The 13,816-nt window shown below is 36.4% G+C and overlaps 1 protein-coding gene across 20 annotated transcripts in view; it reads right to left on the reverse strand.

Moving 5' to 3' along the window:
* LOC129779208 (nuclear receptor coactivator 1) overlaps nucleotides 1-13,816 on the reverse strand; it is a 530,617-nt gene that overhangs the window by 82,460 nt on the left and 434,341 nt on the right. For 15 of the 20 annotated variants that reach the window (XR_008743593.1, XM_055786539.1, XM_055786538.1 and 12 more), the window contains 2 exons: nucleotides 11,535-11,841; nucleotides 11,289-11,471 (listed from right to left, as the gene is read on the reverse strand). Coding sequence is in view for 19 of the 20 variants with exons in the window: in XM_055786539.1 (XP_055642514.1) it covers nucleotides 11,289-11,471; nucleotides 11,535-11,841 (490 nt within the window). In the remaining variant the exon portion in view is untranslated. The remainder of the gene's footprint in view (nucleotides 1-11,288; nucleotides 11,472-11,534; nucleotides 11,842-13,816) is intronic. The other 5 variants (XM_055786544.1, XM_055786551.1, XM_055786550.1 and 2 more) reach the window with 1 other exon arrangement.

Here is a 13,816-nt window from a genome sequence, read left to right on the forward strand (position 1 = left end):
AGATGCTTCCACTTTAAATGGCCCACCCTGTACTAGACAATTTATAGTAAAAGGAAATTGTAAAGGATAAAAGGGTAATCAATCAATGAAGAGTTCAGTGATTGGACTCACTAACGTTCACTTAGTAAGGAAACGTGGATGTTTGAAAGTATTCAAATCAAAAAATCTATTTTGGGCGGGACGAAGTTCGTCGGGTCAGCTAGTTTGTTTATAAATTTCCTAATATTTCCACAAAAACTTTTCATTCTAATATGAAATCATTATCAGCTATTGGATAGGTTTTTTAAAATATATCCAACAATTTGCGGTCCCCACGTAAAAAAAATTAGAGTAAGCGAAACGAACCACCATTAGCTAAACCCAAAGCAGGTATTCACCCTTAGAAAGTTATGCTCTGTGTCTGATGGGATTTGAAAAGAAATTGTGTATCATGAGCTTCTCGCAACCAGTCGAAATGTTTCAAACTGCAGAATTCTCTCGAGTGCAAGAAATCGACTCAAGGTGCATCATGAAAATGTCATTTCTCGACTGAAATCAATCTTGTTCTGGTAGGACAGAGTTTTCACACTGCGTGAAAGATTGTAAAACAAAACTGTGTAAATTAAAAAAAACATATATGTCTGCCTACAGAAACTTTTGTTTTCCCAAAAAATCGTCAACGAACATTCCGAAAACCCCGATACAGACTATCCTGATTCCTTCGGATTTTTATTTTCATTCTTCCTGATATTTGAAAATTATAGTTGGCAACCCTGGCTACAAGTAAGGTGGATCAAATACCAGAGAGTTGATTTGCTGCGTTTCTCGGATTGGAATCCGAATTCTAGTTCAAAGGATTGTCACTATATTCATGATGAAATGATAAATCAAACTTAACACAAAACAATTGACAACTGTCAATATTGCTACAGGTAACTTTCTGAGATGACAATTTTGCAGCATAGTTTAGAATTATTGATGTTGCAATCTTTGTTCACTTATATGATAATGATGAAAAATATTGCTAAAATAGGATAGTATTTAGCAATTTGATTCGATTCAAAATCACCACATAAACATTGATGTAATCGATATTGATAAGATGTACTTTCGCATCTGGAGAGTAGGTTTACTGCAGCAATTCCATTGGTCTGCGCTTGTCTTAAGAGTAACGTCAATGTATTCGGTAACGTAGATGACTTCGTCCTATGATACCCTTCCTAAGTTTCTTTCATTTGCCCATTTACGAAGAGTACATCATAAAGGAAATACGATACGCAGTGTTTTATTTTCTAGAGCAGTAGACATAAAATAAAAAATTGAATCTGATGAATCATATCTACTTCTCAAAGATTCCAATATGTTTACTCAATAACCATAATGTAATTAAAAATTTAATCTTCACAATGTCATCCAAGTTGGATTGACGTAGAGACGACGATTCTACACAGAAGACACACGTAGAATCTTGCTCTAATTTCACTTTCATTAAGGCATCAGTACGGTCGGGTAATAGCGCGTCGCATACACAGTTGACCACAACGGGTCTTCCGTTCGTTGGCCAAGTTCCGCTACTTTTCCGCTTACCAACCGGCAGCCGTCTGTCGCGAGAAATCTCTCGATCGACACGACCGTGTTGTTAAATATAGAGAGCAATCCAAACAAATACACGCAGTAGTACACGTTCACTAAATTGAGTTTAGCATGGTGCGAAACAAGGTATCACACGTCGACATTTATTTGATTGAAAGTCGCCATCCCATCTCATCATCAACAGCCGCAACCGCGCTTTGTCTCGAATCCAATTGCAGAAAACGAGAATCGTACACCGATTGTGTGTGTGTATGTGTGCGTTTAGTTTTGACGAATTTCTTCCCGTGTACGGATTGCGCGCCCTCGAGATGGATGATCATGACCGCAATCGGGGTCCACATCTTCTCCTCCGCAGCGATCATCGCGCATGTATGGTTATATCGTGATCGACCGGCGGGGCGCTCGCGAGAGGTGTGCATCATGGGATTTGCAAGGGCTGTCGAGCGAGTCGACCGATAGAGTGCTCTGGCAGTGGTGAGACTCGGCGCGAGTTACCGATCGGTCGGTCACTCATCGAGACATGCTTGAGAGCTTTGGTTCTCAGAATTGCCACCCGGTTGATTTGATTGTAAGAACTATGAATGTATCTAATCTATCTAGTGTTTCATTGGTTTGAAGAAAGTAGTGTTATTAGTCTAATTTTTAAGCAAACTGTTTGTAATCCAAAGTTTTTTGGATGCTTCGAGAAATACTTATGTCACAAGAATCAATTAGGTATAACTGTCTACTTTTAAAAAATTAAGAACTTTTAAAGCTAGACAAAATGGAAATGTCTTCGACAATTTAAGTGTATGCTGTACTTCACATTCATATTCACATACAATTCCAATTGAAAAAGTCTAAAAATCTGGAGATATACAGATACTCGAGTGTTTTAGCAACTCTGTTAGGGTCTACTGCTGAACATGTAATGCCAGGAAATGACGTGAGAAAATAGCCATGAGCAACCTGATAATTGAATCAAAAGTCTTCATGTGATCTACAGGTATGACGTAAAAAACACTATAACCTACAAATGCAATCGTCAGAATCGTAGATATGGTTTCGCAAGTAGGGTAAGTGTACCAATTATGGAGGACATATGTCACCAATTTGCAGAAAATGGCGAATAAATACTCTATTTTAGATCAAAAGTATACAAAAGTATACTTTTTCTAGCAGTTTGAACTCTGTTCTTGAAGATTCTCACTGATATTTCCATGATTATTCGAATAAATTGGGTAAAAACATGTTTGAAAATGTCACTTCCATGTACCCATTACGGTGATAGTGTTCCTGTAGTTTCGTAATAAATGTACCTATTATGGTAATAGTCGATGTCACATGGAAAAAATGTTAATAGGATTGAAATAATACGTCAATAATAATTTTTAATTAAAACTTTGCCTCTAAATCTTATTCCTAGTATGCAATACTGTGTCGTTAATTCTACACTCGACAACAAATTATGGGAACAAAGCGCGAAGCCGAAATTTTAAGTAATTTTAGAAATGTTGTAACTTCGTGAAAAATCAACGCGTGAGGATGAGATATACGTCATTTTGAAGCATTAAATTTTATGTTTTGAGATGTAGTACAAATTTTACCAGAAGATTGAAGTGCTATTCGTACCCTTGGAATGAACAATACGCAACTTTAGTTTTCACGTATTTGTGAAGAAGTTCAGATCATCACACATTTTCAGAAACACTTCCTTGTTTTGAACGCGAAAATTCTTTGAAATTCTAAATAATGATGATGACTTCTTTGAACACCTAACGATGGAGGCACATACATTTTCAGTAAGTTTCTTTGCACGTTAACAAGGATCATATGTAACTTGATTTTAAATTAAATAACAATTTCAAATATGTTTTTTATTTTATTTTGTGTCGTTTTTCGGGGCTTTCATATATCTGATTGGGAGAATAGAATAAAAATTAATTTGTGTTAAAAGACAACGCCGTCGCCAGACAACGTACTCTATTAATTTATTAATATATTCGTACAGTCATGCATAAATGCATTAATTTGTGTATGGAGTGAAAGTGTTTTTTAGCTTTGGATTAGATTTTTTTCTGTTTAGCTCTTTTTTCTTACGCTCACGCTCTTCAAGCCTAGCTCTTTTTGCTTCTTCCCGCTGAATTTTCGCCTAATGACGTTCCAATACCTTTCTTTTCTTTTGTTGCTCTTTTTCCATTTTAACTTCTTCTTCCTTACGAATTTCTTCGAGTCGTTGTCCAGCTGTAATTGGTTGAAATTTTCTAACGTAGTTGCGGTGTCTGCAAGTGTGACGGGGTGTGAACCTTGGATACATCCGAAAGTCTACGTCTAACAGTTGTTTCTGTTTTGTCCTTGACTTCTTGCAACATCCCATCAATAAGAACAGTGTTGTTGTGTAGCGTTTTATCTACAAAAATTAAAATATTGTCATTTCTTCCATACTAGCTTACTACAAACTTACTATTTTTGAAATTCTTTGCCGTATCATTTTTGAATTGAGCCAAATCATCCGTCTCTGTTCCTGTGGTAGCCAGTTCTCTCAGATAAATGCTTTCTTCGTTGCCGATGTATCCTTTGTAGATGTTGCCTTCGCAATACACTTGGAATAATCCACAGCATTCGGATCAAAAGGATATATTCCACATACACGGAATCCATTTTTTATTGTTTCGGGTATTATTCCATTTTTAACCGCCTTTGCCAGGACGCTTCCAAAATGCACCATTGTAGTGAAGATCCTTGATGTTCATATCTCCACTCTTCAACTGATTTTCTCCATTCGTTCTTTAAAGGGCGAAACACTGCTCCATCCGCAGGTTGTGTGATGTGAGTGGTGTTTGGATATAACGAAATCAGCACAATTCCTAGTGACTGGCATACATCGGCGACTTCTAGTGTTTTGTGTGATGCATGTCCGTCGACGAAGAAAATCACTGGGAACAATACGCCTTGTTCTACGAGGAATGGATGGAAGATTTTCACAATATACTCACGAAAATTGTGAGTATCCATCCAACCTCGATCACTCTGACCAAGACCCCAGTTCGCAGGAAAACCTTGAGCAACTTCCTTTCGGATGCGTTGCCCAGGGAGTATCACGTGTGGTGGTACTACAACTCCAGACGCTCCAAAGGCGAACATTACGGTGATGTTTTGTTTCCCGGGAGCTTGCTCTACTTCGTAAACGTTGCGGGATCCAGTGAGGGCAATGACCTCCTTTGTTTTGGGATGAAAATAAAAACCTGTTTCGTCCCCGTTATAAACTCTTGAGGGGTCCTCCAAAATTACACGTATCAGGTTTGCAGTCGCATACTCGTCTACCATCTTGAACCATCTGCGAAGATCTTGTTCGCTCACACGGCTACTTGCCGCGGATACTGCTTCTGGAGTACGGAACGAAAATCCGGGATTGCGTCGCATAAAACCAGTTAACCACTTTCGTCCTGGAATTGTGTATAACATTCAGCATGATTGTTTAGTGTTCAAGCCTTTCAAAAGTTTTACGCACCTGGTCGATTATTACGGAACGGTGTGATCCGTGGGTTTGATGACAAATATTCACTTACTTTGAAGAGCAGAGCATGTCGAGAAACTGGAAAACCTCGATCCTGCATTCTTTTCAACCAGTCAACAATTCTTTGCTCCTCTTCTCTTGATAGTACACATTTTGGCCCTGGTTTGAATTTGTTCTTCCAACGTCCTCCAATCCGATAGTAGATAGTGGACAATGGAATCCCGAATTTTTTACAGCTAGTGTAAATTTTCATTCCGGAGTTGATAGCCTGAATGCATCGTGAAATCGTTTCCTCGGAGTATTTTTCACGTGAAACTTCATTTCGTCGGGGTGACATACTGCAAAACGTATGATAATCGTTGATAATTATTTCTAGATGTACAGTAGAACCCTGATCATTCACGAAAGTGAGTTCCATAGTAATTCTATAGAGCTTTCCGAGATAATCGGGATTCTACTGTATAACCATACAATATTTATAATTACCTAAAGCTTTGAAAATGAATCCGTTATTCACAAAGTTGAAAAAAACCAACAAACAATGCACTGTGACCAAAACCGACCGCGAAAAATTATGATGTTTCATATGTTACGATAATCAAAACAATGCAACTTGCGCATGCTACGATGATGGATGAGATGTAAAATTGTACCAATTATGGTGAGTGCCTAATACAAAAATGCAATTGCAATTGCACAGCGTGGAAACGTTAGATTTTCCTACAACCAAAACTCTCTGCTTTTCAGCTTTGCAGCGATTCCGTACAACCATAGTAGGAACAGGGCAGTTTTCGGTATTACGATAATATGCACATGGATGAATAATTGTACCAATCATGGTAATACAAAAAAACATGTGTATTTCGATAAAATCGTATAAATTAGTCTAATCACAACATCAAGAAGGTTGTAATGTATGCGTCTACACTGTGTTTGCATCAAAATAGCCACTTCACAGCATAAAAATCTCTTTATGACCGCATATTCCTTAGCAAAATGCTAAGAAGCAAGCATCAATGGGAGACACTATTTTCAAACTAAATTTTTCAACAAAAGAACAATGTTTCGCATGGAATCAAGTACCAAAATCGACAAAGGAGAGATTTCTGATGTTTAAAAATCATATTAGAGCCTTTAAAAATAAGATATGCTTTCTAAACTAGTAAAAAACTCACTCGTATTACCGTAATAGGTACTATTGCGATGATAGGTACTTCTACCCTATACACTCTCAAATAAGCTTCGGAACAATTTCAAATTGATCGCTGCCAGACACCACTTCCTCGGTCATGCTGCTGTGCCAGATAGGCCAGCAATTACCGTGTCCGAGTGTGCGCGATACCCGGCCCCGTTGTCCATCGCGCCGAAGTGGCCTGGGGCTTAAACTTAAGTTGTTTTCCCCGATGCACTTCGATGCTGTTAGCGATGATGGTGATGATGTTGTTGTTGCTGCTGATTGTTGAGTTGTGATGCAGTTTACAACAACCGAGCTATGCTCATTTAATAGGCGCATGCTGTAAGAAGTGCTCTCCGCACGTCATCTGGCGCTTCTGACGATGGTGCTGCGGTACCGAAAGGACGGCACGAAGCGGGGTGAGTAAAACAGGTATTATTGGGGGAGTTGGAATGTGTGGCGTTTATTGAAAGAGAATCGTACAACTTTATTATGATGTTAGGAAAACACACAGTTTCACTATCGTAGAAAATATGGTGTAATCGGACGGATTTAAACCCCCTTCGTGGGTGCAAGATTGTACCAGCGCGCGGGGAGACGCGTTCGGCTATTTATAAAGATTAGTACAACGGAGGAGTGCTTATTCGAATGTATGTTGGTAGTGAGTATCGATGTTGGCGCAGATCAGAGCCAATGGGTAGTTAATGTTGCAATTAAGGTACAATTGAGATAAATTGTTATGATAATTTCAAGTTGAAAACTTAACTGGCAAGGGGTTTTTATTTGACGCGCCATTATTATTCATACATTTGGCCTAACTATTCGTTTTAGCTTATTATTAAATCTGGAAAATTGGCTGAAAATCATCATTTTAAGAATTGAAATAAGAGACGTATCCCTTTTATTTGTCCAATCCAGTGTCATAGAATATCAACAAATATTCACGAGTAACGAATATGATTTCGTTTTAGTGTAAATGACTTTTTTCCAGATTGAAACACACTGCCCTCATTATATTGATTACAATAACAAACGAGTTCATTTTGTTCATATCGGTGATGCGTGTACAAATTTGCTATAATGAATAAATGCAGTATTGAGTGGGGTTCATAACTTCGCTGTTATTTATACTTTGAATATCAAAAGCAACAAATTGATATTCATCACATTCGAAACGATATTCGTTCTGGCAGTGATTTTAAGTCAAAATTCAAAAATAAAAAAATTAGCCAGGCTGGACCATTTAGAGAACAAAAACACCAGACTGCAACAAGTGGTTGTAGCTACCGTCAAGTGATTTGCGACATCGGGAACAGCTGATATTCATTTAGCTAAAATCAAATTCAATTCCGACGTCTTCAATAATCAAGATGAAAATGACACTGGGCGATGAACTGCAAAATATATTGAAGAACAAAAGTTCATTTGCTCATATTCACTGATTGTCTGGATTTGCTACTTTGATTTTCGTTTGGAAAATATAGGTTTTCGATGCAACCTAACCTGCAAATCTATGCATGTGAGCTTAGCGAAGATGACTTTTTTCAACACTGGTCCAATCAAAGGGCCTGGCCGGGTAAGAAAGTGCCCCCAAACCAAATCACCAGCTGTATGGTAAATATTGTATAGGATATTAAATAAGAAATTTTGACGGTTTATTTGAACCCTTATGTGGTTTAACCTAGGATCTATAGTAAAAAACGCACTTTTTCGTTTATTTCGCGCCATCCTCAAAAGCTTCGAGATAAAAATTTGTAAAAAAAATACTGAATGTGCATCTTACTACGGTGTATCAAGAAAAATTATCAAAAAAAAGTTTCAAATTTATAAGCGCTACAAAAAATATTGAAATTCTGATTTTTTTTTGCGATTTAGTGATTCAGTACTACTCTAATTCATATTTAAATTTATCCCTGCGTCTTTTCTAGATATGTGTGATTTTTTTTTCAGAATTTTTTCAGTGTTTCGCGGTACAAAAAAAAATTATTTTTTTATATTTCCAAAGAGTCTGACTGGGTAAGGGAGTAAAAAGTCCTCCAAACCAAATCACCAGATGTATGGAAAATATTTTATAGGATACTAAATAAAACATTTTGTACCATATATTTGAGTCCTTATTTGGTACACAATGGGATCTACGGTGAAAAATGCACCTTTTCGCTTTTTTCACACCATTCTCAATAGCTTTGAGACAAAAATATGAAAAATAATACTGAAAGGACATCTTACTAAGGTGTATCAATCAATATTTTCAAACAATTTTTTCATCAAGAAATCAAATACTAAAAAAAAATTTAAATTAATTTTTATTTTAATTTTATTTAATTTTATTTTAAAATTTTAATTAAAATTCTTTTTTTTTTAATTTGAGATTCAGTACTACTCTAGTTTATAAAAATAATCAAATTTCTTCCTATGTATATTTTTGGTATATGTGATTTTTTTCAGAATTTTTAGAGTGTTTTTCGCGGTACAAAAAAAATATATATATATTTTCAGGCATTTCATAAATTTGAAAAAAAAGTGGGTCTTAAACAACTTTTACTCTTATTCTTATTTAAATGCGTTCGAATGTGTTGTTTTTTTTCCACATGGAGCGTAATTTTTTCTTAAATTTTTAAGAGGATTGCGCGAAAAAAAATGTTTTTTTGGCCTTAAGGCGTTTTTAATTTATTTTGAATTTAGAGACCCATTACTACTCTAATATTTATTCAAATTTTGTATATCATATTTATCATATGTATCTATAATTTTTTTTCGGTATAGGTAGAGCATTGCGCTATACAAAGATTTTTTTTTCTCGTATCTTAAAATATAAGAAATTATCTTTACATTGGATTTAGATGGTTTATCAAATTCATAGGAGTCAGCAGTGCGATAGAGCTCTGTGAAAAAAAAATAAAGTCCTTGTAGAAAGATCATTCGGATTAGTGAGAAGAACACTTGAAAAAATCCGAATTATTTTTGTGTTTCGCAATGTTCTTAAAAATTCAGGAAAATTACGCCACACGTAGAAAAAAAGACACATACGAACGCATTTAAATAAAAAATCGAGCAGAAGTGGGTCTCAAAATTATATTTTTTTTTTCAAAACTTCGAAATAACCTTTTTTGTTTTAAATAACATCAGGATTCATAATTTGTGATTAAAAATGACTGCTAACATACAAAAACAAAAGTTTCGAAAATTCCTAAAAATTCGATGTTCCACAAAGTTCGTCAAAAATAGTTTTACTATCTTGGGCCCATTTTTGAATTTCTACATGACTTCTATTTTGTATGAAAAAATTCAAAAAAAATTAAAAATATGTATTTTGGATATTGCAAATTGACTTTTTATTTTATAAATAAAAAAAGAGTACTAATTTTTTTACTCAGTGTACATTTTTTTCATATTCAACCACCAATACTCTATAACTCTTTCTAAGACACTATTTCGGTACGACTCATAGTTTTTGAGATATAAATTATCAAAGATTTCTCTTACTAAAATCCATACGACCTTTTCAAAAGATACGCTTGAGTCAAAAAAATCCCAATTGCTGTGAAAAACTCATATTTTCTCCAGCCCAAACGGAATACACATTTTTTCATTGGAATCAAAAATACAAGTTTTTAAAATCTGCATTTTTAGGACGATTTCATTTGGAATTGCTGAATGGAAGGGGTCCAGCGATTCAGAAGTATGTAATTCATTTTCAATATATTCAGTAAAACTGACAGAGCGACAGATTCTAGTCCACCCTAATTCAGAATGGTGAATTAAATGTTAAAGGTTTGTGTCTGAGATATGACCGCATATTTGACGTAGGAATACGTTACGATATTTATTTTATGTTGATCTTGAATACTTTTGAAAAAATACGTCATAATCGCAGTCGACCACTTTCAGCATTGGCTTTGACGTTACTGACCTCAACTTACCTGGGCGAGTGTTTCTATATTGTCTCGCTCAAGTCAAAAACCTTGCAAAGTTATTGTATCATCAATAATACTTCGTCACAGTGCCTGATTCTATAGTCCGTGTTAGGGAACGTTTTGCGATCTGAAATCTATGGAAAATTCTTTTTCTTGGATGGCTCTAACGTTCCCAGTGAAACTTTTGCCTTCTCAACGTAGGTATTAATTTCGTCATTTTTATTAGTAGCTCTTAGTTGAGATTTCTATGCCGAAAAACACGCCTTGAGTGTATTCTGAAGCGGCAAGCTCTAGAATACGCCTGACCACAGTGCAGATCGGAAGGAATTTTTTTTTGACGAAAAATCTCCCGACCAGAACGGGAATCGAACCCAAACCCCCATCATACTAATATGTGACGCTAACCACTCGGCCACGGGAGCGCTATGGAAAATTAGGAATTCTAATTACAAACTAACTGTTTTAAAACATATAATTTTTTATGTGACAATAGATCGTTAGGAAGTGTCCAAAGCAATTAGTGTAAAAATTTTATAAATCCACCAAGAACTGACTAAGCAATAAGCGCTCAAAATTGTACGTTTTACTTGACGTAACCGATATTCAGTTTGTCTATTTGAATCTTCAAAATGCTCTCGTAAGACGTAATCTAGCGTCTAAAAATACGGGTCTATTTTTTTCGAAAGGAATAAATCTACGAAAGATTTGTGCAAAATCTGAGCATTTTTTTCTGATTTTTCTCAGAAAATTGCAGTACACGAAAAATGTTTACAAATAAATTTGAGAAATTGAAGAAGAAAAATTCCTCAAGCTCATGTCAATGTTATCGATGACTGACTTATTTTCTTACTAAATTGTCCTTCCAACCATAACCAACATAGTGTCATTTGCAAACTTCTTTAAGAAAAATCTTTCAGGGGCCAACTAGATAAATTATTCTAGGCTGAAGAAGATCATTCGAAGAATACCTTTGATAAACTTTGGAATCTCGGATGATCATAGGTGACGTTAGAGCATAACATTAGAAATGACAATAACCAAAGTCTTTGTTGCAATCGCCGGGTACGATGAGAAATATTTCACGGAATGCAAAAATTATATATAAAAAATCATAAAAAAGTAAACTCACCGTTCGCACAACTTCACTGAGTATCGCTGCCTTGTCCGGTTTGCAAGCGTTCATATCCCGCTTGTTGATCTGGAGAAACTCGCCGAGCTGTTCGATGTATTCATTCTCCAGCTCGCGACGTCGCTTCTCGTTGTTGCACTTGTTGAGCTGTGACTGGGGCTGTACGGATGGGAAAGAGGAAGCCTATCATTTTGTGTCGAAAGTCCTTCTACAACACCCCCTTTCCCTGGGAAAATGGGCACCAACCTTGGTATCTTGTTTTCTACGAATCTTCTTGGTTGCTGCCGGAACAGACACAGCCGGAACCACCGCGTTCATTATTTTCGGCTGCAGGTGGGGATGCGAGGCTGCTGCTGACGGTTGCTGTGACTGGGAACTGGCCGCCGAATGTTGCGGTTGCGTTGTATGCTGCAGTCCACCCAATCCCAAACTCTGGCCACTGGCTTGCGAAGACGATGATGAGTACGGTTGCTGTTGTGACGTCTGAGATAGCTGTGAGAGCTGTGTGTGGACAAGCCACTGATCTGGCAGTGGAAGTTCACATGGGCTGAGCCTATCGAGAGGGAGGAAAGGAAGAAAGTGGAATTCTCTCATTAGTTTTGTAATCGGTATTTCACCAGCTCATCGGAATCAACAAATATCTGCTGCACCAGCGCACAATTAATTTAACCCCGATTTCGCCATTTCCTGAAATCCCAACAATCGAGCCGCTGACGAATCACTTCGATCACTACTGTGCAGACAGAGCATTGTTTGCTACTTCAGGATGCTTTTTTTTTGCTCCTCCATCCATGGTAGACGACAAAACATATACCCGGAAAATACCGAACGATTCTGTTGCTCCGGAGGGCAATTAATAATATTTTTCGAATCATCGCCGTCATCAGCGTGATCGACTCGCAGAGCATCGAAAATTGATTGCTGCTAATAGAGGGATGGATATGGTGAAGCATGGTGATGGTGGCCCGGACATAACATGAATATCTCCGCACTCAACCCGTGGCATTTCACTGTCCATTAGTTTTTCTCGACTAAATTGACACGTCAATCATCGATGATGGTGAATTGGGGGTTGTAATTTACTAGTTGTTTGGGCATAATGAATACGGACAGATTTACACATCCAATTACAGTGTAATACGCGCGTTGTGAGTAGCGTTGCCAATGTTCCAGTTTAAACTGGATTCTTCCAGTTTTTTTTTCGATCTAGTCAAACTGTTAAATCTTAAAATCCTAAAGTTTTTTGAAATATTATCCAGTTTTTAACGTGCGCTTCAGTTTTACCCATTTTATGTGAAATAAATTCACAAAGTAAAAGTATTATCTCTCCCTCACCCTTCCTATACTTATGGAAACTGTGGAATGAACTTTTTCTGAATATAACCACAACAAAACGAAAAATAGAAACAGGTTGGGCAACATTTTTATGAAATATATGCCGGCTACGAAAAATTTTGTTTCTTTTCACGGGGAGCAATCGGGAGAGATAATAATAAACGAAAATATAAAGTTGAAAAATTTGAAATAACTGAAACAATGTACGAACTGGTTAAAAGAAGTGCCAGGAAGAATAAAGAAAAACATTCGTCAAAAAATGTCTTAACTCTGATAAGTGGAATGAAAAACAAGGAGCGCATGTAGAGATATTTAAATTTTTCGTTTATTCGATTATCGATTAATCGTTTTGCCATTTTTCAATTTTCGATTCATTCGAATAATTGTCTTTCAGTATTCGATTAATCGAGCGAATATTTATTTCTTGTAATAATAACATCTAACTCTTAACCTAAAATTACTCGATTATAATTGCAAATATTCGATTATTTGAATTAATCGAACGATTAACCGAAGTCTCTAAGCGCATGCGTTCCGGTTGTTGAGTCAACCTAATTCGACTTTGCACCTGCACAACACAATCCTGGTCTCCTAAGTTTGCTGTTGTCACTCGTGCAATCGAATTGGAAAGGGGTGCGTTTTGATTAGGCATTCACGGTACCCCTTCTCATTCGACGATTGGTGTTTCAAAGGGTGTTTTGAACATTGAGCTAGTCATAATGAGTTATAGGTTACAATAAACATTTTATTAAAGAATTGGAGTTTATTAACCCTTTGCCGTATAACATCGAGTCTCACTCGTGGGTACTTGAATAACATAGGGCGCTAGAACGCTCAACAGGCTAGTGAAATCACTTGATGTGTGACGTATTAAATAATACGGGAAGGGGTTAATAATACTGCATACAGCAAACTCTATACAGGGCACACTCGATTATATACAGTTTTTGATTTCTTTTCACTGTATATAATAAAGTAAAAAAAAAATTTTTTTAATGTATTTTTCGCTTTTTGAAAATAAAAAAAATGACAAAGTTATAGAATTTCTTTTTTGCTTCGGACTCAAACCTCAAACTGGCTCTTCAGTAAAAAGTACGCTACTGAAGACGATTATGTTGCTTTCATTTGAAAGATGAGAAAATTTAGGACAGGATATAATAGCGGAACAACAAAATTAGTGGATTTTAATAACA

This window comes from Toxorhynchites rutilus, chromosome 3, assembly GCF_029784135.1.
Source record: "Toxorhynchites rutilus septentrionalis strain SRP chromosome 3, ASM2978413v1, whole genome shotgun sequence".
NCBI classification, from domain to species: Eukaryota; Metazoa; Arthropoda; class Insecta; order Diptera; family Culicidae; genus Toxorhynchites; species Toxorhynchites rutilus.